General features: G+C 44.3%; 1 protein-coding gene across 8 annotated transcripts in view; it reads right to left on the reverse strand.

The window, feature by feature from the left end:
* Nucleotides 1–4,644: 4,644 nt before the first annotated feature.
* The window catches only part of Fam193a (family with sequence similarity 193 member A), a 123,610-nt gene continuing 103,596 nt past the window's right edge, over nucleotides 4,645–24,658 (reverse strand). For all 8 annotated transcript variants that reach the window (XM_076546978.1, XM_076546977.1, XM_076546976.1 and 5 more), the window contains 6 exons: nucleotides 23,662–23,944; nucleotides 22,770–22,953; nucleotides 21,001–21,231; nucleotides 18,384–19,254; nucleotides 15,388–15,469; nucleotides 4,645–5,448 (listed from right to left, as the gene is read on the reverse strand). In XM_076546978.1, coding sequence (XP_076403093.1) covers nucleotides 5,355–5,448; nucleotides 15,388–15,469; nucleotides 18,384–19,254; nucleotides 21,001–21,231; nucleotides 22,770–22,953; nucleotides 23,662–23,944 — 1,745 coding nt within the window. In that variant the 3' untranslated portion in view covers nucleotides 4,645–5,354. The remainder of the gene's footprint in view (nucleotides 5,449–15,387; nucleotides 15,470–18,383; nucleotides 19,255–21,000; nucleotides 21,232–22,769; nucleotides 22,954–23,661; nucleotides 23,945–24,658) is intronic.

Genomic DNA, 24,658 nt, shown 5'->3' on the forward strand with positions numbered 1-24,658 from the left:
TATGCCATTATGTGTACTTTAGATTTATAATTAACCCTCCCCCCTTTCTTTCTGAGACAGGATCTCTGTACAAAGCCCTGGCTGTCCTCAAACTCATTATGTAGGCCAGGCTGGCCTTGTCTCAGAGATCCACCTGTTTCTGCCTCCTGAGTGCTGGGATTAAAGGTGTATGCCACTTTGCCTGACTTATAACTGACATCTTAAGCTTCTTGCCTGTAAACTTACCATCTACCCCTTCTGGAATTTCTCCTAAAGCTCCATCTTTCTTGCTTTTGGCATAGACTGAGAAAATCTGACTGGGTGCCAACACTGAATTTTACTTAAGGTGGAAAGTGTTTGGGGGTAGGCAGTAAGGCTAATTTGATCCTTCTAAGGTGTTTTGGTTTCAGAACTTATTCTTCTAGCATCATCCCTCTATTGGGTGATGCCCTTCTGAGGACACACTGGTGCCCTAAGTGCAGGGGCAAAAGGCAAAAACAAAAGCAAAATTCCTAGCCGGGCGGTGGTGGCGCACGCCTTTAATACCAGCACTGGGGAGGCAGAGCCAGGTGGATCTCTGTGAGTTCGAGGCCAGCCTGGGCTACCAAGTGAGTCCCAGGAAAGGCACAAAGCTACACAGAGAAACCCTGTCTCGAAAAAAAACAAAACAAACAAAAAAAACAAAACAAAAAACCAAAAAAAAAAAAAAAAAAAAAAAAAAAGAAAAAAAAGAAAAAGAAAAATTCCTACACTTTAACAACCAGGCCATATTCAAGCTTTCATCTGTAATAACCCCTGGTGCCTTTCACAAATGACCAGTCTCTAAAACCTTAGCATGGTGGAACACACACACCTTTAATCCCAGCACTTGGGAAGGGGGAGGCAGAGGCAGAAGCAGGCAGATTTGTTGAGTTCGGGGCCAGCCTGGTCTATAGAGTGAGTTCCAAAATAGCCAGGGCTACACAGAGAAACCTTGTCTCTAAAAAGAACAAAACCAAAACAAATGGCCAGTCCCAGAAAGCAACTATATTGTACTTACTACTCAGAAGTAAAGGGATGGTTGCCTATGTACCCAAATATGGATCTGCTCTAAAGAACATCTACTTCCTCCCAGTGTTTTGACTGGAGACTTGCCTGCTGCTATCAACTAATTTTTTTTTTTTTTTGGTCTATCCATACCTTTGAAAAATGTTTAACCATTTGTTACCAGTCTTTCATATACCATTTTGCATGGGACTTCTTCACATTACAGTGTCTTCCCATCCTGTTTAAGAGAAATGCTGAGAAAGTCTTGCTGTCTTCAGGTGACCTGCTGCTTGGATCCATGTAACATGCAAATGATTGAGCCAAAGGCCTTGGTGGCCATTAGCTTGTCTCATCTCCAGAACCTGAGCCACAGTACTTCTCTTCCTCTATCCATCCATGGACTCGTTGGTTTTTCTACAGTGCTGAGATGTGGAAACTTCCTTCAGGCAGAAACCATGCCCTCCAAGGGCTCTCCAGGCTTGTCGGTCATGTGCTACTCATATGGAAAACACTGTATGGCAGGAGGAGTCTGCAAGACTGGTCCCTCCTAGGGCCCTTGTTCAGTGTATGTATGAGCATGTGCCAGCAAGTAACCAAATTTCTTTTCTTTCTTTTTTTTTTTTTTTTTGTTTGTTTTGTTTTTTCGAGACAGGGTTTCTCTGTTTAGCTTTGCGCCTTTCCTGGAACTCGCTTTGTAGACCAAGCTGGCCTCGAACTCACAGAGATCTGCCTGCCTCTGCCTCCCGTGTGCTGGGATTAAAGGCGTGCGCCACCACCACCCGGCCCAAATTTCTTATTCATCTCTCAATACATACCATATTCCCCATGGAGGTGGATCCAGAACAATACTAGTCTGGGACTACAGTAAAACCAAGGCATTTTCAGTTGACCAGTTGTAAGTCTTTCTGTTTAAAACAGACAAATTGTGAGCATGACTGCTTCTCCTTCTCACTGCCACAGATGCACTGCCAGGCATGGTGTCTAAATCTATTATAGTGCCAACCCAGGAAATATTCAAATCAGCCCAGGAATTGGAAATGGACTCAATCTTAAACAAAAGAACAACAAAACCCTTGTAGGTTGTGTGTAGGTGTTGCTGCTAATTTCATTATGTGTTATGCTTCCCTCCCTCCTTGAATGAGTTTTAAAAAATGAGCTGTCTGTGGTGGCACACACCCTCGGGCGGCAAAGGCAGGTAGATCTCAGTGAGTTCGAGGCCAGCCTGGTCTCCAGAGTGAATTCCAGGACAGCCAGGGCTACATACAGAAACCCTGTCTTGAAACAAAAATCCTTTTAGAAAACAAATTTGCTGTCATGTTTTGTGGAATGAGGGGGCCACTGTAGAGTTTGTTGCTACTTAGATTTGAAGTTTATCAAATGCTCACCTTAGAAAATCCTTGACTTAGAGAGAACTACTTACTCCAAAAGATACCAAGTTAACAGTGCCAATGCTACTCAGAGACACATTCAGAATGTATCGCCTCAAACCATGAAGGGCAGATACTGAGACTTGCCATCTAAATTCAAGCCTTACTCACACCTGCTCAGCAGATACAAAAAGCAAGATGGATTTAATGGGGAAAGGAAATGATCCATGCCTTTTCATTAATGTGTTTTGGTGTTCTATTCTCTTTAGTGGCATGGGTGGTTTGAATGAGAATGGTTCCCAAATAGGTTCATATTTGAGTACTTGGCCCCCAGTTGGTAGAACTATTCCAGGAGGATTAGGAGGTGTGGCCTTGTTGGGCAGGTGTGTCATGGGGGAGGGCTTTAAGGTTTCCAAAGACTAGCACCATTCCCAGTGTCTCTTCAGCTCAGCTCTAGCGCCATTCCCCTACCTGCCTGCTGCCATATTCCCTGCATGACAGTCGCAGACTCTAACCCTCTGAAACTGTGAGCCCCAAATTAAACACCGTTTTCTATAAGTTACCTTGGTCATGGTGTCTTATTATAACAACAGAAAAGTAGCTAAGGCAGAATATAAATTCCAATGGAAAAATTTCCAGTTAGTGTTTCTTTCCAGCTGTTACCTTATTTCATTTCAGGTTTATATTGAGTAATGGAAATAGTGAAACATGAAGCTCCCCTGGAGCCTGCCCACAGGCTCTGGCAGGAAGTCTTCAGCCTCCCTTGGCCAATGCATACTTTGGGCTTTGGTTCCCCATCTAGAAGTGGAATGACCACTCTGCTGAGCTGCAGGCATCCTAGCAGCCTCTGCAGCCACCGAAAGAGTTGCCCTCAGGATTAGCCCTCACCTACTCTCCCCTCTCCATCAACTGAGTACAGAGGCTTCATCTTCTACTTTTGGTTCCTCAAACTGTCAAGTTAGAAACCCCTGATGATAGAGCCAAAGAAACTTGAAGTTTCCAGGGAAATAGGAAGCTCATTCCTGGTGGTGAATGGCATATGGATAGAAAGCATGAGGAACTCGCCTGAAGCATACCACTGTGGATGTATAAGTGCTTCTGAGTATCTCTGGGCTCCAACATGGTACTTGCTTGTTGGGGCACCCAGCTTTTCCCATCATCAGTATAGTGCCAACAATTCCTGCTGATGCTATAGCTGGAAACCCTGGGTTCCTCTTGTTAGGTGCTTGGTTCCAATGGAAGAAGTGGAGGGCCAGAGAGGTAGTTTCTGGGATCTCCCCTGGGAGGCAAGCCCAATGTTAGGCCTCCCTAGCCACTTCCTCAACCAGGAGACAAAACCAGTATCTCTGGGGACAGAACCAGAATCTTTGCCCTTTCAAGAACACTGTTCATGCGAGGTCACAGCCCTGCCTGCTTTTCTTTGTTGAACTATCCCAGGAACACAGGGATGTGCTGCTTTCTCACCTGGAAAACAAAAGAAAAGAAGGCAACCTATTCCACACCTCCTCTGGGTACTGATTTACTTCCTGTTCTCTGGTGTAAAATCTCCAGAAGGCTAGGACCTACTGTCCCCTCCCTCCCACAACTGGCTTCTACCAGCTTGTCAATGTCACTCTAGGCCTGATGATCTTCCCACCTCAGCTCTCAGTCATCTCCTGGGCGCTGGATGCCTCAATGCTGGAAAAGTATGAACCATGTAGTGTGCTGAGGTGAGTGAAAACTAAACAACCCAGAAGTAACTGTGAGCTGTTAACTGCCTGAAGGAATAAAAATGGGACTAACCAAGCCAGGATTCCTTTTTCTCTTTTCAATACCATTTACTTTGTTCCTAACTTTAACCCAATTAAGTGTCCCTTATTTATCATTTTACTACAGACCACAATCCCTTCTCCTCCCCAAAATGTGGACAGGCACTTGCATACAAGGCCATAGGTAACCCTTTGTTCCATGCTACAAAGGCTGTCTCCACTCCATGTCCCAGTAACCTGGGTATAACCCATCACCCCATCTTGAATCTTCCTGGTACTTCTTGGCATGAGCACATGAAGCCTAATCATTTGGCTGGCTGTTGTGTCCTGCTGACTGCTCTGTTCTGGTACCTGTGCCAACTTCGTGTCCAGAAGACAACTGAGGGTACCAGGAACCCTGAGACCTGGGGACATCAGAAAGTGACTTTGGAGGTGGTAGCCTTGGCTCTCTGGGAACGAATATTACTCATTTGTTACCTCCCACCACACCCATCGTCCCCAGCAGAAAGCAACCAGACTGGGTCTCCTGCTGTACTAATGTATTCCATCTTTCAAAAAGAAAGACATGATTTTAATATTACTTAACAATATGTTAAAAAAGTAGCCAGGCAGGCCTCCGTGTTAATACGGTTGTACGCTCTAGAACAGACTTGATGGTGTGAGTACTGGGTGGGTTTCTTGTTTTTAACGTTCTCATTCTGCAAGGGGTCTTACACAAGCTGGCTACAAGTCAGGGGGTCAAACACAAACAGCGCAACGTGTACACTCGGAAACAGTAGATTGTGAAAGAGTACAAAGGAGGCCTGCCCGCCCAGCCCGCCTTGGGTGGGACACAGGGCACATGGGAGCTGAGGGATGGCTGACACCCCGGCGGGGACAGATGACAGGACAGGGCGAGATGCAGAGGCGACAGAGCCACGTGGATGATGCAAACTCGTCTCTGGCCACGGCCCAGGCCTCTGAGACCGTGGTGGTGGAGGAATTGGCGGGAACTACTGTTCCATTCCGACAGCACAGAGCTACAATCAAAGAAGTCTCACTCACAGACTACACGCACACAAGCTAACAACGCAGGTCGAGCAGCAAGTTCTCGGTCTGGGGGGTCTCAGGCCACGGCATCCCGCCCTACACACCCTGGGTGGGTACCGAAGCTCTGGGGAGCTACCGAAGGGCTTGGCTCTTGAGTGGCGCAGCCCAGCTGCCTCCCATATATCCCTCTCCAGGCAGTCCTCATTCAGTGGGCAGCAAAGGTGGCTTTCTTCAAGCTAAAGTTGGACCAGTTGATGGACAGTCTTTGTCGGTTCTGTCTAGCAGAGTCCAAGCAAAACCTGGTGAAACAAAATGGCAAATTGTCACAGGACAGAGCCTCAACCCACTCTGGCAACCACCACGCCAACCTCTGACTCTTGCTAACAATTCAATGGAGAGGCTCAGTGAGGTCTGAGGTCAAGTCTCTGTGCTTGGAGGAGTGGTCCCACTTTCAGGACACTGGCCAAGCGGCTTGTGTATCTTCTGGTGCTTTCTGTCACTTGATACTGTGTTCAGGGGAAAGAGAAGATAGTGTAGAAAAATCAGTGCTTCATGTAGAAAGACAGTGTAGACCAAGCATCACTGAAGCTCTTCCCATGGGACCATCTAAGAGCAGCTGACATCAGTTACTATTCTGCCTGAACAAAGGGCTAAGGGGCTGTTACTTCCCTATCCCAGAGGCTCCTAAGGACTGACGTAGATTCTGATGCTCTGTCTAAGCCACTACCCAAGTCATAGCCTGCTGCCCAGGAGGAGGTTGGAACTGTTGGGCAGCATCAGGCCAGAAGATACCACACAAGAGGCAGGACTCCAGGCAGTACTGCAGCAGGTCTTCCTGTGATATACACCTCACAGTCTTGGTCAACAGCATGAACTCACTCAAAACAACAAATATGTTCTGGGAAAGAAGTCACAAGCTGGCTCAGCCTCCACAGCACCTATGACTCTCAGGAAGGCACTTTGATCACTGTGGCTGGGGATGCAGAAGAGTCACAACTAGATGCCACTTGACTGGGACCTTGTGCCACAAGAGATGCTAGGAAGAGCACGCTGCTAAGCTTAAGGATGAGGTTGCCAGGAGCCAACACTTCTGTAACTATTACAAAACTTCTGTAACTGACCAGAAAGTGCTACAAGCTTTGTTAGGCCCTATAGTCTATGGCAATCTGGCACCTTGCTTCAATGACACACAGGGGCCCATGGCCACACAGACTCAGCTGATGTCTCTGATGTTCCTGTGAATGAAATTCAAAGCCTGTATAATTTTTGTGTGTCCAAAAATATTTGTTCCCCAACTGCTTCAATGTGCATATTCTCTTAGCTCAGCAGTCACACAGGACCAAGGGCAGGCTGAGTATGGCCCACAGCCTGCATCGAATGGAGTGAATCAAAGGCAATGGCTAAGCCCACGTGTAATGTTGAGGTTTTGGCCTGTCTTAAACCTATTCACAAAATAAGAACTTACAAGACAGATTACAACATTCCAGTCCTCCGCTCCAAGAAGGCATGTCCTTCGTACATGAAGGCCTTTAGGCTTGAACCACCTGCCAGCTCTGTGCTCTGAGCCACAAACACTGGAAGCTAATCTGAAAAAAGATCACCCTTTGGGGATGTAGAGATGGCCCAGTGATTAATGCATAACCGCTCTTCCAGAAGACCCATATTTGGTTCCTAATACCTACTCTGGGTGGTTCACAACTTCCTGTAACTCCAGCTCCAGGGCATCTGATATGCTCTTCTATCCACTGGGGGCATTCCCACATGTATATACACACAGCAAAAATTAAAAATAAATCTTTAAAAAAAGGACCACCCTTTGCCCTGTTTCTCAGGCAACGATGGTCAATTTGTATATTAATGATAGAAAGAGTATTTTCTTTGTTTAAAGACTCCTGCATAATTTCTTATTCTCACCATGCCAGCTCTGATTTGGGGAGCAGAAATTATAATGAAACCTAAAATGATAGTTTTCAAGTGGTTTGAATGTTTGTGTTTAACCTGTGGTCCAATCATTCAACCAGATACCTGTGGCTGCCCAGCTATGTGCTGTACATTTTGTGGCCTGTGTTCAGATAAAGAACAAGTCTCTGCCAGGCAAAGGCTGTGCCATCTCAGCTCCAGAATCCAAACTCCTTTCCCCTGGAGCTAACTTTCTACACCTCTACTATCTTCTGTCCAATTGTCTCCAACACGTATGGGCTCTAAGAGCAGTAAGAATGCTCTAACTTCAGCACTTGGGAGGCAGAAGCAGACAGATCTCTGTATGATGCTAGCCTGATTTACAGAGCTAGTTCTATGACAGCCAAGGCTACACAGAGAAACTGTCTTGAAAAACCAAAAAGAAAAGAAGTGGGGGCATCTCACTCCTTAAATAGGCTGGAGAGATGGTTCAGAGGTTAAGAGCACTGGCTGCTCTTCCAAAGGACTCAGGTTCAATTCCCAGCACCCACATGGCAGCTCACAACTATCTGTAACTCCAGTGCCAGGAGACCTGATACCTTCACACAGACACATGGAGGCAAAACACCAAAGCACACAAAATAAAAATAAATCTTAAAAAAAAAAAAAAAAGATGCCCCAAAACATTCAGAGAACAAGTTCTTTCCAAGGCAAAGCTTATCAGAGGCTCAAGAGCACACAACACAAGCTGCTTCCCAAAAGACCCCCAGACCCAGCAAGTGGATAGCCCCACCCACATCCAAGATCTACCTAATTGGGTTTTCTGTCACTGGACCCCATCCTGCATGTACCACACACATGTATATATAGGGTACCAGGATGCAGAAGCCCCGGTGAATGCCACAATGAAGCCCTTGCTGTCCTGACATTTGAGGTGGGGCCTCATCATACTTGGCAGCTCTAGGACCTCTGTGTGCATATTCTCAGCAGTGGTCTGGCTGTATTGTTTGACCATCTGCATGCTGAATCATACTGAGTACTTTTTTTTTATTTTAACCTTATTGTTTCTTCTATTCAATGTTATGGCTGAGCTTCCTCCACCAGGCAAGTCTGTTCAGTTGTTTGGCTGTTAAGTCTTATAGAGAATAGGCAGATGGTACTACATAAGTGGTTCTTGCTACCTTCTGTGCTACATGGAAGGTACTTCCTTCATACTAGGTCCTGTCAAACTCCTCCTGGGAACTGTTGAGAGCTGCCTGGCCCTGCTTCACTCCCTCAAACCCCTGCCTTGTGTTCACTGCCCACACATACACTGTGGGATTGTGTTAGCTTCTAATTGGTTTGTTTTACAGTGTTCTATAATCTTCCTTTAAAATTTCTTTTAAATCAGTATACAAATGGTTTTACTCTAACATCTTCGCAGGTGAATTAATTACTCTGCTAATATTTAGTTTCAGCTGTCTTTCTTCAAATGACATTGTTTCATTCCTCTTCATAACTCCGGACTCAAACCTGCATAATGTTCTGGTAAATATTATTTTCCCTCACTTCCTTTAAGACAAATTCTTGCTACTGAAGTAGTATCATTTACCAGGCTCTTATTTTGAGATGGGATCTAGCTTAGTTGCCCAGACTTAAGTCAAGTGAGCCCCCTACCTCAGCCTCCTAGAAGAAGGAACTGTAGGTTCCGAACGTACCTCTGCACCCAGGTTATGGCTCAAATATAAGAAACCTTTCCCTATTCTGAGTTCAGAAACATTAATTTTCTTCCAAATAAAAAGGTTCTATTTTGCAGGGAGTTAGTGCTGAGAAACAAACCCAGGTTTTTCTGCATTACACCTGTATCCCAGCCAAAAGTTTGCTTTTGACATTTAAAATCTTAACCCCTGGGCTGGAGAGATGGCTCAGTGGTTAAGAGTACTGGCTGCTCTTCCAGAGGACCCAGGTTCAATTCCCAGCACCTACAAGGCAGCTCACAACTGTCTGTAATTCCAGTTCCAGGGGAATCTGACACCCTTACACCAATGCACATAAAATATATATAAAATCTTAACTCATGAGACACTGGTCTTTCAAATGGTGTGGAAGGGTGGTGGTGGAGCACACCTTTAATCTCAGCACTCAAGAGGCAGAGGCAGGAGGATCTCTGAGAATTCAAAGCTAGCCTGGTCTACAGGAAAGCCAGGGCTACACAGAGAAATCCCGTCTCATTAAAAAAAGAAAAAAAGACCTGGCCGGGCGGTAGTGGCGCATGCCTTTAATACCAACACTTGGGGGGCAGAGCCAGCCTGGCCTACAGAGCCAGATCCAGGACAGGCACCAAAACTACAGAGAAATCCTGTCTAGGGAAAAAAAAAAAAAAAAAAAGGAAAAAAAAAAAGACCTAAAAACAGAATGGTGTGGAGTGGGTATCCAATCTAATTTCAGTTTTTCCTTTTGGATGAACAACTTTGCAGCCCCATCTATAAAGACCTTCATTTCTAAAGCAATCTGCCAATCCATCTTGTGCCTCACACCAAACCCAGTGCTTTCATGAACCTGTTTCTGGGCTTTTTCTTCTGTATGGCCATCAAACATCTTAATGGAAGGCTTCTACAACTCTAAACTGGGTAGGGAAAGTAGGTTCCTTTTTGTAAAATGTAGCACACACAAATGACTGCAACGCATAACGATACTAGAATGCAGAAACCCTACTGACAGCCTCAGTGCATCCCCTGCTGTCCTGACAACTGAAAGTCAGGCACACAATCCATCGGCCACCAAGCCACAGGTCATGACAACCAACCCCCAATACTTCCTTGGTCTCAGTCCTTCCTTCTTCTCTCAGAAGCATCTTGGCTTTTCATAGCAGTAACTTCCTTGTCTTTTTTATAGTTTTATAAAACATACATTTCCTTCTGTGAACATTTTATTTCTTGAGTGATAGCCTTCAACTCACCATGTTCTTGACAATGACCTTGAATTCTGGTTCTCCTGTCTCTACATCTCAAGTGCTGGGATTATAGGTATGCATCTCCTTCATGTCTGGTTTTATGCAGTGCTGGGGGCTTAATCCAGAGCATTCTACCATCTGAATTATACTCCTTATACCCAACAATTTAAAAACCTACTTTATTGAGCCATAGTTCATGAAAAGCACATGGCCAGCTGGTATGGAAATTATCAGTACCAACACATGGTGGGTCACCTCAGTCAAGACTCAGTGACACACCTTTTCCTGCCCTGTACGGCCAAGCCTCATCTTGCCTCAGCACCAAGAAATAGTGATAAAGGTCTGTCAGTGGATGAATGCACATGTAATCTGGCAACATGTGTCTTATGCTACCTGGTCGCTTTGTATGCTGCTGTGGAAAACCTTCCTTGGTGCTGCACTGCAGACAGTTGTTCTTAATCTGGAGTGGAATTCTACTGGAGGGACATAAAGTTTTTGCTGATTACAAACAAAATGAACAGAAAGGCATGTGTGTGAGGCCACATGAGCTGGCAACCATTTCTTAGGCAGATGCCTAGAAGAAAAAGCTGCTGCATTTCTGGTAGGCACGTTACACTAAGCACTCCCATTCTGCTTGCTTTAAACTTTAAATAGGTAGCACTTCACATATATCCATCTGTGTCTGTCTCTACCAGGGGCTGCTGAATTCTGCTCCTTGGTGCTACTGCACAACCTCCTCTCCATGACTCAGTCACAACTTATTCTAACATGCTTTAGAAACGCAAGATTCATGACTGTAATGCCTAATCTTGGTTGACTGTATTAAGAATCAACTAAACCCCAAGCAGCTGGGTACTCCCATGAGAGATTTTCTTGATTGGTTTATTTGAGGTAGAAAGACCCACGCTAAGTCTGGGCCATACTTTTTAGTGGACATAAGAGGAGGAAAACTGCTTTTTACCTGCTTGCTCTCACTCTGGCTAGCAAGTCAATCTATCTTGTTGATAAAGCATTCCTTTACTGGTAACAGAACTCAATTCTTCAGGACTGCAACATAGACTGCAGACTAGCAGTTCTTTAGGAATCCTCTGAGGCTCTAGTACCACATTGGGACTGCTGAGACATCCAGTTTTGTGGCCTTTCTGTTGGGAGACAGCCATTGTGGGACGAGCAGCACCACAGCCTGTAAACCACTCTTATAAACCCTCTCTTTATATCCATATTCATTCTATCAGTTCTGTTCCTCTAAAGAACTCTGATACACTGATCATTCTTGGAATTTAAGCCTACAGATAAAACCTGGGAAATTCAATAGCTTTATGATGTTAACTTTAACTGTCTTTAAACAGGATCTGTGGGTAAGGTCTTCATTTTTTTTTTTTTAAATTTTATGTGTATGTGTGTTTTGTCTGCATGTTTTTATGTGCACTATATGCATGCCTGGTGCCCAAGTAGGCTAGAAGAGGTCACTGGATCCTCTGGAAATGGAGTTATAGACTGTGAACCACAATATGAGGGCTGGGAAATGAACTCAGGTCCTCTCCAAGAGTAACAAATGCTTTTAACCGCTAAGCCATCTCTCCAGCTCCAGTGAGGTCTTTTTGTTTGTTTTCCTTTTTAGACATTTTTCTTTCCTTCCTTCTTTCTTATATATGTGTGTCAAGGTCCCAGTGTAGAAGTCAGAGGAAGACTTGCAGGAATTGGTTCTCTCCTTCTTCCATGTGGGTTCTAGGAATTGAATTCAAGTTGTCAGACTTGGCAGCAAGTGCCTTTACCTGCTTAGTGATCTAGTTCCCAGGTAGGGAACTGTTTCCTACAGATTTTTTTTTTTTTTTTTGTCCTTTCTCTTTGTTCTAGAGGAACAGAACTGAAAAAATGTGTAATGATGTGTGTGTATATGGATATGGATATTTATATATGTTGTTTATTAGAGTGACTTACAGGCTGTGGTCCAGCTAGTTCAACAATGGCTGTCTACCAGTGCAAAGTCCAAGAATCCAGTTCAGTCCACGAGGCTGAATGTCTCAGCTAGTCTTCAGTATACACCAAAATCCTGAAGAAGTAGACTCTAATGCCAGTGAAGGAATGGACTTGCCAGTGAGAGTGAGAGCAAGCAGACAAAGGGTTTCCTTCTTCCAAGTCCTTATATCATAGGCTGCCAGCAGAAGGTGTGGCCCAGATTAATGGTGGATTTTCCCACCTCAGAAGATTCAGATTAGAAGTGGGTCTTGCCATTTCAAATGATTTAATTAAGAAAACAATCTCTCACAGATGTACCCATATACTTAGGTTTTAGTTAATTCCACATGTAGTCAAGCTGACAACCAAGAGTAGCCATCACACTCAACTAGTACAACACTTTACCAGTTGGATGTTTCTTCACTAGTCAATACTGCAGTTCTATTTGGTTTTTTGTTTTGTTTTGAGACAAGTGTATCACTACATAGCCCTGGCTGGTCTTATAATCATCGAGATCTGTCTGCCCCCGCTTCCTGAATGATGGGATTAAAAAGGTCTGTGCCACAATGCCTAGCAATTTTGCAGTTCTTTTTGCTTGTCTGTCACTTCCCTTTTTTCTTCTGTAGTTTTTTTGAGCTATCAGAGTGATTTTGCTTTGTAGATCAGGGTGGTCTTGAATTCACTTTACAGGTGTGCAACACCATGTCTGTCTATTTCAAGTATGGCCTTATAAATAGTATGCATATAAATGTATAGACAAGCTTTTTAGTATCATTTAATACACCGGTTCTCAAACTGTGGCAGGTCACGACCTCTGGTGGGGGTTCCTATAAACTCTTTCATGGGGTTGCACAGCAGGTATTCTGCATATCAGATATTCACATCACAATTTATAACAGTAGCAAAATTATACTTATGAAGTAGTAACAAAATCAATTTATGGTTGGGGGAGTCACCACAACATAAGCAACTGTATTAAAAGGTCACAGGATTAGGAAGGTTAAGAACCACTGTACTAACAGACACTTTTGTTTTGATGTATATAAATGTGCTCCATCATGTTCATTTAATTTTTGTTTTCTGAGGCAGAGTCTCACACAAGTCTAGGTTGACCTGCAAGTCACTATAAAGCCTAGGTTGGTTTGAACTTACAATGATCCTACCTCAGCTTCCTGAGTGCGGAGAATACAACTATGAGATACTGCACCTGAGCACAAATTTTCGTTTTATTTGTGGTTACTAACATATATTTGCTTACCATCTTCCATTTTTAACAAAAGATTATTTATGCACATGTGTGCCTGTGGAGGCCAGAAGAAGTCAGATCTCCTGGAGCTGTAGTTACAGATTTTGAGCCACTCTTGTGGATATGGGGAACTGGAATTCCAGTCCTCTGGAAAAGGAGCTGGAAGTATTTTTGACTGCTAAGCCATTTCTCCAGTTTTATTTCTATTTTTCTCAAAGACCTACTTATTTTTAATTATCTGTAGGTCTATATGTCTGTTTCAGGGTATATACACACGAGTACAGATGCCCAGAGGAAAGAAGAGGTCTCCCAGAGCAGCTTTGAGCTACTGACATGAATGCTGAGAACTGAACTTGGTCTTTGGGCTAGAGCACTATGAGCTCTTAACAGATGAGTCATCCATCTCTCTATCCCCTGTGTCTATTTTTGGAGAAAGGTTTTTACCGTGTAATCAAGGCTAGCCTCCAATTTATTATCACCTTATCTCAGCTTTCCAGGTAGGTAGCTGGAACTACAGGAATGCATCATAATTCCCAGCTTTTAGCTTTGGCTTTAGTTCCTTGCTCTTCTGTCATCCATCTGTTCCTTGATATTTGAGGCCAGGAACATAGGCGGCTATGGGACTGGTGGTGGAGCACCTATAAACTACGGCATGCTGGAGTCTGAGGCAGGAAGATCATGAGTTCAAGGCCTGCCTGAGAAACTTAAGATCCTGCCTTAAACGTGGGGCTGGAGAAGCAGCTTAGCAGCAGGGCATTTGTTTGGTGACCGGTTTCACACCAGCCTACATTCCTGGCCATAAGATCCTGGGAACAGATGCCAGGACAGCAAGGAACTTAACAGCTTTAGCTCCCTTCCCCACCTAGGGTCAAATCCAGCAGGGATGCTAAAGTTCAAAGTTTCAGGATGCAGATCCGTTATGTGGTCCCTCTGGAGCTCCATATAGTTCATTACATCAAAGTGGAATCCCCTGTATTGACTTTGTATCTAACAACCTTGCCCAGATACTTTATTATTTTTTGTTTTTGTTTTTTGAGACAGGGTTTCTCTGTGTAGCTTTGCACCTTTCCTGGAACTGGCTTTGTAGACCAGGCTGGCCTCGAACTCACAGAGATCCGCCTGGCTCTGCCTCCCGAGTGCTGGGATTAAAGGCGTGCGCCACCACCGCCCGCCCAGACACTTTAATAATTTAAGTGGGACATGGTAACGTATACTTGTAATCCTACCATTAAGGAGGTAGAAGCAGTAGCTACATAGAGAGTTTGAGGCCAGCCTGGACTACAGGAGGCCTTGTCGTTAAAAACAAACAAACAAAGCCGGGCGGTGGTGGCGCATGCCTTTAATCCCAGCACTCGGGAGGCAGAGCCAGGTGGATCTCTGTGAGTTCGAGGCCAGCCTGGGCTACCAAGTGAGTCCCAGGAAAGGCGCAAAGCTACACAGAGAAACCCTGTTTCGAAAAACCAAAAAAACCCCCCAAAAAACAAAAAACAAACAAACAAAACAAAACACTGAAAAAATAAAAGAGTCAATTAATTTGCTTACAAGCTCTTTTGGACTCTATATAAATATACTTAAGCCGCTGGGCAGTGGTGGCATATGCCTTTAATCCCAGCATTCAGGAGGCAGAGTGAGGCAGATCTCTGTGAGTTTGAGGCCAGCCTGGTCTACAGAGTGAGTTCTAGGACAGTCAGAACTGCGACAAAGAGAAACCCTTGGTTTCAACAGTAAATGAAGCATCCTTAAATATGGTCCCAATCAGGTTAATCAGGTTTGCCACCAGAAAAGCTGCCAGTATCTTCAATGCTACTTTTCTTCTTAAAGAAGGCTATGTTGGTACGCTCAAATGCACACGTATATGAGAGTTATCTGCAAGGCATTCAGAAACACAGGTGGCCAGAATCAGAAGCAGCAGGTTTGGGAGGGTCTAGGTTAACTGAGCCTGCTGATTCAGGCCCACCAAGGGAACCACCAGTATCAACACAGAGAAAAGAAAAGAATCGAGGGAGAATGAGGTATGTATGTAAGGCAGGTGTATGGGTGGCATGGGGTGGGGGATAGAGTGGGGCTGTTTGCTATTTGGCCTATTCATGATATTCATCCAGGGTGACAGAAATTTCACAGGAGGGTCACAGGAACAGGAAACCCAGATAAGCTTGGCAACCAGGAACTCAACAATGTCCTGACACGCAAGCCTCATGTTACCTTTTGAAATACTCCACCTCCCTCTCAGTCTCATCCATATCCACACTGTCCAGGTCGATGTCTTTAGGCAGGAAAACATCATCTGTCAAGTGAAGGAAAGGAGACACAGCACATTATCAGAGTGGCCATCTCACCAGAATAAACATCCCACACACACACACACACACACACACACACACACACACACACACACGTTGAGTAGGGGGAGTGAACATCAGTCATCCCTCCCTGTCTACAGACACATGATATACCTACTCCAGTAAACTCCAGTGACTGACAAGACTTGAACAGTGAAGCAATTTTGTAAACCAAAGGATGTGATGTACAAAAACCCGCCCCGCCCCCCCCCCCCCAAAAAAAAAAAACACAACACAGTTTCACATAACCAACCAGTTAGGCTGCACTGGCTAACAGGAATACAATTTGAGCCACATATATTTTTAGGAGTCAGATTTTGTTTTTTTTTTTTTGTTTTTTTTTTGTTTGTTTGTTTTTGTTTTTGTTTTTGGAGACAGGGTTTCTCTATGTAGCTTTGCGCCTTTCCTGGGACTCACTTGGTAGCCCAGGCTGGCCTCGAACTCACAGAGATCCTCCTGCCTCTGCCTCCCAAGTGCTGGGATTAAAGGCGTGCGCCACCACCGCCCGGCCAGGAGTCAGATTTTAAAACTTAAAAAGAAACATATTACATTACATTGTAATTAATATATAAACTGTATTATGGTAAAGGATGTAGCTCAGGGGTAAGCTGCTTTTTTGACATGCACAAGCTATGAGTTTTAATCTTAGCACTGAAAAATAAATACATGGAGATATTTCTTAAAAACTGTTTCAAAATGCAGTATGTACTTTATAGTTACACTACCTTAACCCACATTTCCACACACTGTGAGTCATACAGAAGAGTGGCATAATCCCCCCCCCCCCCCCCAATAACCGGGCAGTGGTGGCACATGTGAGGCCAGCCTGGTCTACAGAGCAAGATCCAGGACAGGCACCAAAACTACACAGAGAAACCTTGTCTTGAAGAAACAAAACAAAACTAAACTAAACAAAAAAACAACAAACCAAACAAAAGAGAACAAAACAAAACAAAACAAACAAACAAAAACCACCCAAAAACCAAAGAGGTGAGAAGAGCCCGTAAAATACAGAGAGAATCTAAAAATAATAGTTCAGAGCAATAAACACAGGATGGATCACTAAGCCTGGACACAGACCCAGAGCATGTAAAACCTGCTGCAGAAGGGCAGCACCGTAGGCCACAGGGGCAGGATGAGCTTCTTCATAAATGCTTCAAGACAATTGTGTAACCATTTGGGAAAAGAGAAAAATGGACCCGTACCTCACTTCATACCCAAGAATAAACCCCAAATGTATTCAAGATCTATATGAGGGAGGGAAAAGAAACCACACAAACACTAGAGAGAAATGTGTGTATCTTCCTCCCAGTAAATCAACTCCACAATAAACTTAGGAACTAGAAGGAAATCTTGGTGGCCTTGGACACAGGTGAAAAATTCATATCCCTAGTTTGTAAAGATTCCTTAAAATACAAATAACAAAATTCTAGTTAAAAAACAAAACAAAACAAGAAAAAGGTACGTGTTGGATAGTTTTACATCAGCTTGACACAGTTTAGTCATTTTGGAAGAGGGGAATCTCAACTGAGAAAATGACCCACCAGACTGGCCTGTGGGCAAGCCTGTAGTGCATTTTCTTAATTGATTGATGTGTGAGGGCCTAGTTCACTGTGTGGATGTTGCTACCCCTAGGATGGTGGTCCTGGGTATTATAAGAAAGCAGGCTCAGCACACCATGAGGAGCAAGCCAGTAAGCAGCACTCCTCTATGGCCTCTGCATCAGTTCCTGCCTCCAGGTTCTTGCCTTGAGTTCCAGCCCTGACGTTTTAGGATGACAGACGACAAGCTCTAAGATGAAATAAATCGTTTCTCCACAAGTTGCTTTGGTCATGATGCTCTATCACAACAACAGAACCTCTTAATGAAAACAAGATATGAATAGAAAATTTACAAAAAGGCATACAAGCAAACTTTTTGTAAAAGTTTACTGACCTCACTGTAAATTAGATGGAAATGCCTATGAAAACCACCCCTAAGAGTGATTCTAGGTAATGGGTTGGTAAAAGTTAAAAAGCCCAGCACGCTACTCCAGGCTGGGAGAATATGGAGGCATCCTACAAAATAACTGTGCACTTGCCATTTGATCAGAACTCTCTTTTTTGAGCAAGCATCCTAAAGATACACCTGCAGTCAGGAAGACAGACGTGGACAGCACTGTGTGAGATTATAAAGCTCTGGGAACAACCCAATTAACTGTTCCCCAAAGAGAATGGCTGAAGAGATTGCAGCACATTCCAAACAACTGTAAAGAGCAAGGAAGAGTTCTCTGAACAGATATGAAGGCGCTCCCCAGAATAAATGAAGTTTAAAAAGAAAAACCAGAAAAATGCAAAAGAATATGCAGCATGCTACCTTTATGTACAAAACAGGAAGTTCATACTTCACCAGAGTATAAGGAAAGAAAATTCTGCAACAACTTCAAGAATGTTCTAGACCCATGTAAGTCAGTAACCACGTGAACAATCGATTAAGTTCCCACTATCCAAGAACACCTGAGAACACACACCATGCATTGGAGTGTCATGGGAACTCACTGTGACAAAGATAACAAAACTTATTAACTTTAAGATGGGCAAAAATGGGCAAATATTACCTCATCCCAAGATGACCCAGGAGGAGGAGGATGTTATAGCTGCCACCTTCCTTACCCTCCAGTTTTGACCTATAGATTCAACTAACCATAGATCAAAATAATTGATAAAATATTGTGCACTTTTTATGTCTAAATTATTTCAAAATATAATGTAGCAGCTATAATTATTATTGTTGGTGGAAAAGTCACAGATAAGCAACATCCCACCTGTAGAGAGCTCACACACACACAGAACAGTACTAGCCCTTATGACCTTTATTTACCAATTGAACTGCTGGTTCTGTCTCCTTTCTTCTTTTTATTTTTCTTATTCTTGCCCTTGGGCTGAGGAGAACTGGCCAGAATCAGCCTGCCATTCTGCAGGAGCTGGCTGGGGGAGGGTGGCTCAGGAGTGACAGTGTTCAGCTTCTCCTCTTTGATGTGGCTCAGCTGCTTTTTGTTGTTGTTGTTACTGTTGGCCTTCCTCTCCTCTCTCTTCTGCTCTGTGAGGAGAGCAAGGTCAACTACTTTAGGCTTTAACTCAGGCTGGGTCCGGGGCTTGGGCTGTACCTCCACGGTTTTGGGAGGCTCCATGGACTTTCGGGCTGGCTCATTGCTTGTCTTGCTGGTCTGCTTTAACTTTTGTTTGCTGTTTCCCTCCTTGTGATGATGCATCATGTCCAAGAGAAATGCAAGAGGCTCGTGCTGCTTCCCATTGACTTCCTTGGGTAGCAGAAGCTTGGAGTCTCTGGGGTCCATGGGGTCTGTAGTATCCCCGTTGGCTCCAGGCCCTGGCCTAGGTTCTGAGTGGTTCATGTGTCTGGAAGGGGAGTGAGATGAGGTTTCTGGTTCTTCAGTTTGTTCTATTGAGCCATTGTGGATGTTTTCAGAGTTAGAGATAGACTCTGTTGCTGCCTGGAAATTTCTAGCAAGCATGTCCAACTTGGAACAGTCTTTACTCGGCCGCTCCTTTTTCTTCTTTTTCGCAGCTCTTAATTTCTGAAGCTCCTGAAGCCGCTGAAATTCCTCCTTGAAACGCTGCTCCTCATCTTCTTCTTCTTCCTCCTCCTCATCTTCCCGCTGCTTTTGCTCCTCCTGATGATGCAGATGCTCCCGTGCCCTGGCCTCAGCTTCCAGGCGTGCCTTCTCTTCCAGCTGTTGATGAAAAAAAGGGAAGAGGGCTTAAAACCATGGTAAGAATTCTAAAACTTGCCAGGGCTGTTAACGTGGCTCAGCAAGTAAAGGCACTTGCCTGATGAATCTTAATTTGACCAAGCCCCACATGGTGGAAAATCATCCTGTAATAGTTGTCCTTTGACTTATATACATATCTCTCCCCTCCACGTAAGAGTAACTCTAGAAACTTGAGATATCTATCACATGTTGCAAAATAAACTTTGAAAGAGACAGCAGGGTTGGGGATTTAGCTCAGTGGTAGAGTGCTTGCCTAGCAAGCGCAAGGCCCTGAGTTTGGTCCTCAGCTCCAAAAAAAGAAAAAAAAAAAGAAAAAGAAAGAGACAGTAACAACTAAAAACTTAGTCATACCTACTTGCAATTATTTCACCCTATAGAATTGTTAGATCTCGCCGGGCGGTGGTGGCGCACGCCTTTAATCCCAGCACTCGGGAGGCAGAGGCAGGCGGATCTCCGTGAGTTCGAGGCCAGCCTGGTCTCCAAAGTGAGTTCCAGGAAAGGCGCAAAGCTACACAGAGAAACCCTGTCTCGGAAAACTAAAAAAAAAAAAAAAGATCTCATCTCCCTACTGAAGCATACACTTACTTTACTGTGCACAGGGCAGCTGCCAGCCTCTGACCAAGAGCTAGGTGCTTCGAGCAGTCAAAGCAGCTGTTCCAGAGAGCCAACCACTTCTTTATGTGCAAGGCAAGGAATCAGCTTACTGACTGCATAAGCTCCTGACCTACTTAGCTGTCCAGGTGAGGGCTGATGCTAACATGGAACTGCATAAACAAGACACAAACAAAACGTGTCCAGAAATTAAGAAAAAAAAACAAAAAACCCTCCCCACGTTGGCAGACAGTCTCAATGTATGTTGACTTGCACAACGACAAAGGGCTTTCAGGACTGTTCAGCACCACATAGCAAATATGGCCCAGTGCATTTCTACCTTTCCAACTTGATAGAAGTTTCACCAAGTGAAGATTTCACAACCACACCCCACACACACCCCCAAAACAGAGTTTCTCTGTGTAGCTTTGGAGCCTGTCCTGGAACTTGCTCTGTAGACCAGGCTGGCCTTGAACTCACAGAGATCCGCCTGCCTCTGCTTCCCGAGTGCTGGGATTAAAGGCGTGCACCACCACTGTCTGGCTAGATTCCATTTTATTAATGATACTAACCCACGGGCCAAGTCCTGTCACAGCCCTGAACTTGGGCAAGTAGATGTCTACTTCTGGTGACATGCTATGTCCTCTCAAGGTGAAAATTGCTCAGTTGTTTCCAACCAAGGGCAGTTGTCTAACCTTACCCTTTATAATGTAGAAGTTATGAACTGTCTTTCAAGTAGATGGGCCTGTGGGTCAGAACAAGAATGTGGGAGGTCTGCTTGGAAAGGCACATACAGGCACTGCAGGCCAAAACACAGTCTCATACCAAAGGCATCTCCTTATTCTCAGCTTCTAAACCTCAGAGAGACCCATCTACTCCCCATGGCAAAAGCTCTTCCTTCTGTCTCTTTGGAAGAAGATGCCCACAAAGGTGGAGGCTCTGCTGTGGCCAGGGCAGCCTCCATGAATTTACTACAGACTCACGATTTAGGGAGAAAACATTTTAAAACTGAGGCTGAGACAGATGGGTTCTCAGAACCCCAAGGCAGGCATGTCAAGCAGTGCTACCTTCTGAAATGGGGACCTGAATGCCCTGAAAGAGAGGGCTGTCACTTACCTTTCTCTGCTTGTGCCTTGCTCTTTTGGCTGCCCGACTACTACTAACTGGCTTGGCCTCTGAGCTGTTTATAAACTGTAACAAATCCTCCACTCTCCGATGGTCAACTACACCCTCCCGTTCTGAGATCTGTTCCATTTTCTTGGGTTGTTCTTCCTTCCTCTTGGTCAGCCGTAAACGAAGTTTTTCCCTCATTTCTGCATAATTTCTACTTGTTGGTGCAGCTGGAGGCTAAGATAAGAATATAACTAAATTAGACTTCAAGTTTTAACAACTTTGAACAGAACAAATTTCAGAACACTTATCTCTAAAAATAACCTGTTTAAATTTAATTAAAAAATTATTTAAATAGCATATAATCATTGTACAACAAAAATTAAGGAAAAACGTAAAGCCTAATTATCACCATGCAACCTAAAAGTTGAGTTTTGGCAACTACCTTTCAACTTGGTATATACATTTGTGAAAATCTAGTAATTTATATATATACAAATGGATTTTTTAAAGCTGAAAGCAAACCCCACACACATATTTAAAATGTCTATTTTTACTTAGTATAGTGGGATTATTATCTTCCCCACCACTAGGGCTGAGGACCAAACCCAGGGCTTTGCACTGGCTAGGCAAGAGCTCTATCACTGAGCTACTGAGCTAAATCCCCGACTCTGGAATTATCTTTTGATGCTGATAAATCTCTGCACTGTATCTCTTCAATATTTCCTTTTCTCTTTAGTGTTAAAAGAGAAACAAAGGGGGAAAACACTTGGTTCTCAGTCCTACTGCCAATTCCTTACTATTAAAAATCACATGCAAATTTTAGGAAATGGAGATAGAACAAAGCAAAAACAAAACAAAATGTATATGCACCTTCATTCCTTTTTTTCCCTTCCTAGGGACCACGGGGAACTGTGGGTTGCATAAATACAATTCCTGCTCTGCAGAGTTGTACAAGCATGTAGTGTACCAATACCTTTTGTACTCATTCAACAAGAAGGTTAGCACTATCCACAGACTGCATGAACCAAACTATAATGGGGTTTAGTTAACCTACTTCATTGTCTATTTAAAATTTCACAAAACAAAACAACAACAAAAAACCAACCAAAAAACGCAGCTCTAGGCAGGTGGCTCAGTTCCGTGATCACAGCACTAAGGAGCCTAAAGCATAAGAGCTGCTGCAAACTTGAGACCAGCCTGGCCACACAATGAGTTCCAGGTCAGCCTATGGAGAGAGGCCCTGTCTCCAACAACAGAAACAATTGCCACCAACAAAAACAGTGATAAGAGAAAACCTGCAACAGGGAAATCATGTTTCTTTAGGTAAGTATAATCTGAAGTGCATATAAAAGCTCAGACATTCATATAGTTTGATAGTATTCATCTCCTGTTATCCTCTCTTATCCTCCTTATACTCCCTCTGGACCCTTTTTTCCTAACAAGTCCCCTTCCTATCCTACTTTCATGTCTTTTTTAAAAAATGGCCTATTAAGGGGCTGGAGGGATGGCTTAGTGGTTAAGAGTACACACTGCTCTTCCAGAGGACCCAAGTTCAGTTCCCAGCACCCAGCTTACAATCATCTTCAACTCCAGTTCCAAGAGATCAGATGCCTCTGGTAACCACAGGCACCTGCACTCACATGAACACACCCACATACAGTTACTCATACCTACACGTAATTCAAAATAATAAATCCAACACACAATTCTTGCCAAAGACTTAGCAAGTCACACAACTGTCAAGTCCCAGTACACTAAGCACATGCACTTACCCCGCCATGTCCGAAGAACTCACAGTAGCAGCAGTCACAGTACTTGCCCTCCTTCTGGTTGGTGGAAGTTGAGGTGCTGGAGCTGTGCTCGGAGCAGCTGTCCTCATCTGCACTCTCATCCCCATCATCCTGCTGCGGGTCATAGACACCATTCTCGCAACGATGCCCTTCACAGTCAGGGTCACTACAAAACCACACACAGCTCATTAGCAAGCAGCCACCCTGGAGGCACTAATTATTCCTCATGCCCACCCACTGTTTTGCTTATTTTTTTTTTTAAGACCAAGGCAGCAAAGAGGGCTCATGGCTCTGGGGTCAGAGAATCATGTGCCATCAGCCAAGACAGTGCGGTGAACTGGGCTCAGTTAGGAGATATGGGTCAGTAGTCATAGCACACCTATAGTGCCACTGGATGGACACATGACTTTTCTGACTTCCCTGAGACCACTGGTTCCATAATGGGGGTTATAAAGGACGTGCTTCTAACAGGCAAGTTCAAAGGTAACAGAAATGATCTTACAAAAATCACTGTGTGTGGTATTAGTTTCCGTATATACATCTTGTAAATTTTCTGCAGGTTCTACCCAATGTATAGCAAAAACAACTTAAAAAAACAAGCAAGGCACACCACACCCTTAATGCCACCAGTGGAGATAGTCAGCATCCCTGACCCTGGTCTTGGCAGCCGGGCCATTGTTCTTTCCTCTGAAGAACTAGAGGCTGAGATTGAGACTGGAGCCTCTCCAACTCCACGGCCTTGGCCTCTGTTGGTGAGGTCTCTTTCTTCTGCACTGGACTTGTTACCTGCCTGGACCCAGAGCACAGTCTGTAGCTATGTTAGTGCAGCATGGCTCCCAGCCCTCCTCACAGGGACCGGGGCTCTGTGGCTCACCTGCAGACACTGGGAGGGGCACTGATGGAGCCATCTGTCGTGGAGGGCGGGGGTGCCACAGGGGTAGGACAGAAGCTCTTTCGTGTATCCACGAACCCAGGGGCTGTGGTTGCAGTTTTGGGGAATGATGGGGCAGCAAGATTTGGAAGGTGAGGTGTGGAGGCTGGAGAGAGTGCAGCAGGAGACAAAGCTGGGAGTGGGGCCAGGCCTGTGGGGCTGTTCCTTGGAGCAGCAGGTGCTGAGTGTCTGTGGTCCTCTTTGTTGAGGCCATGAAAAACATCACCTGCATGTAGAGATACAAGACAGACTGCCACTGGCTGAAGAAAACAAATATTCATGTTGCCTTTAATTACATTTCTTTCCTCCTTTTTTTGGGGAGCGGGGTTTGGGGGATATTCAGACCTACAGAAACCAAAGAACACTCATTCACCTTCAACCCCACTGGTCACATTTACTTTATTACCCACACATACCAGATCTGGTCCTAACATCTCTAGTAAGCTGTGCTCTAGCTTGAGCTCTTGAGACCCTGTAAGTTTACAGACAACCTGTGATTTCTCCATTGTGGGAACCAGCATTCATAAGCCTGGAGCTCAGATTCCCCATGTATTATGAATCTAAACTCCTGACTTTACCAAGGTCATCATGGCTTCTCAACTAATCCAGCTGCTGCTCAACTCTTCCTTTCCCAAGACAGACATTTTTCAAGAGGCCAGCTGTCCACTGGTGAGGTTTATCTTATCACATCTGATTGAACCATTTTAGACCTAAATCTCACAAAGATAAACTAGATAGAGAATTAATATCCACATTTGGGGTAAATGTCAGATTTATAGCTCCTAGTTTCCTCCTGAGGGGATGCCCATCATCACCCATAATGGACCAGGCTCCATGGAAATGTTCTGCTTGCCAAACTGATATCCAGTATTCTTAATGTTCCCTGAAGGACTGGAGATGTGGCTCAAAGGTACCATGTTTGTTAAGCAAGTGTGAAGAT

Source organism: Peromyscus maniculatus, chromosome 10 (genome assembly GCF_049852395.1).
Source record: "Peromyscus maniculatus bairdii isolate BWxNUB_F1_BW_parent chromosome 10, HU_Pman_BW_mat_3.1, whole genome shotgun sequence".
In the NCBI taxonomy this organism is placed as follows: Eukaryota; Metazoa; Chordata; class Mammalia; order Rodentia; family Cricetidae; genus Peromyscus; species Peromyscus maniculatus.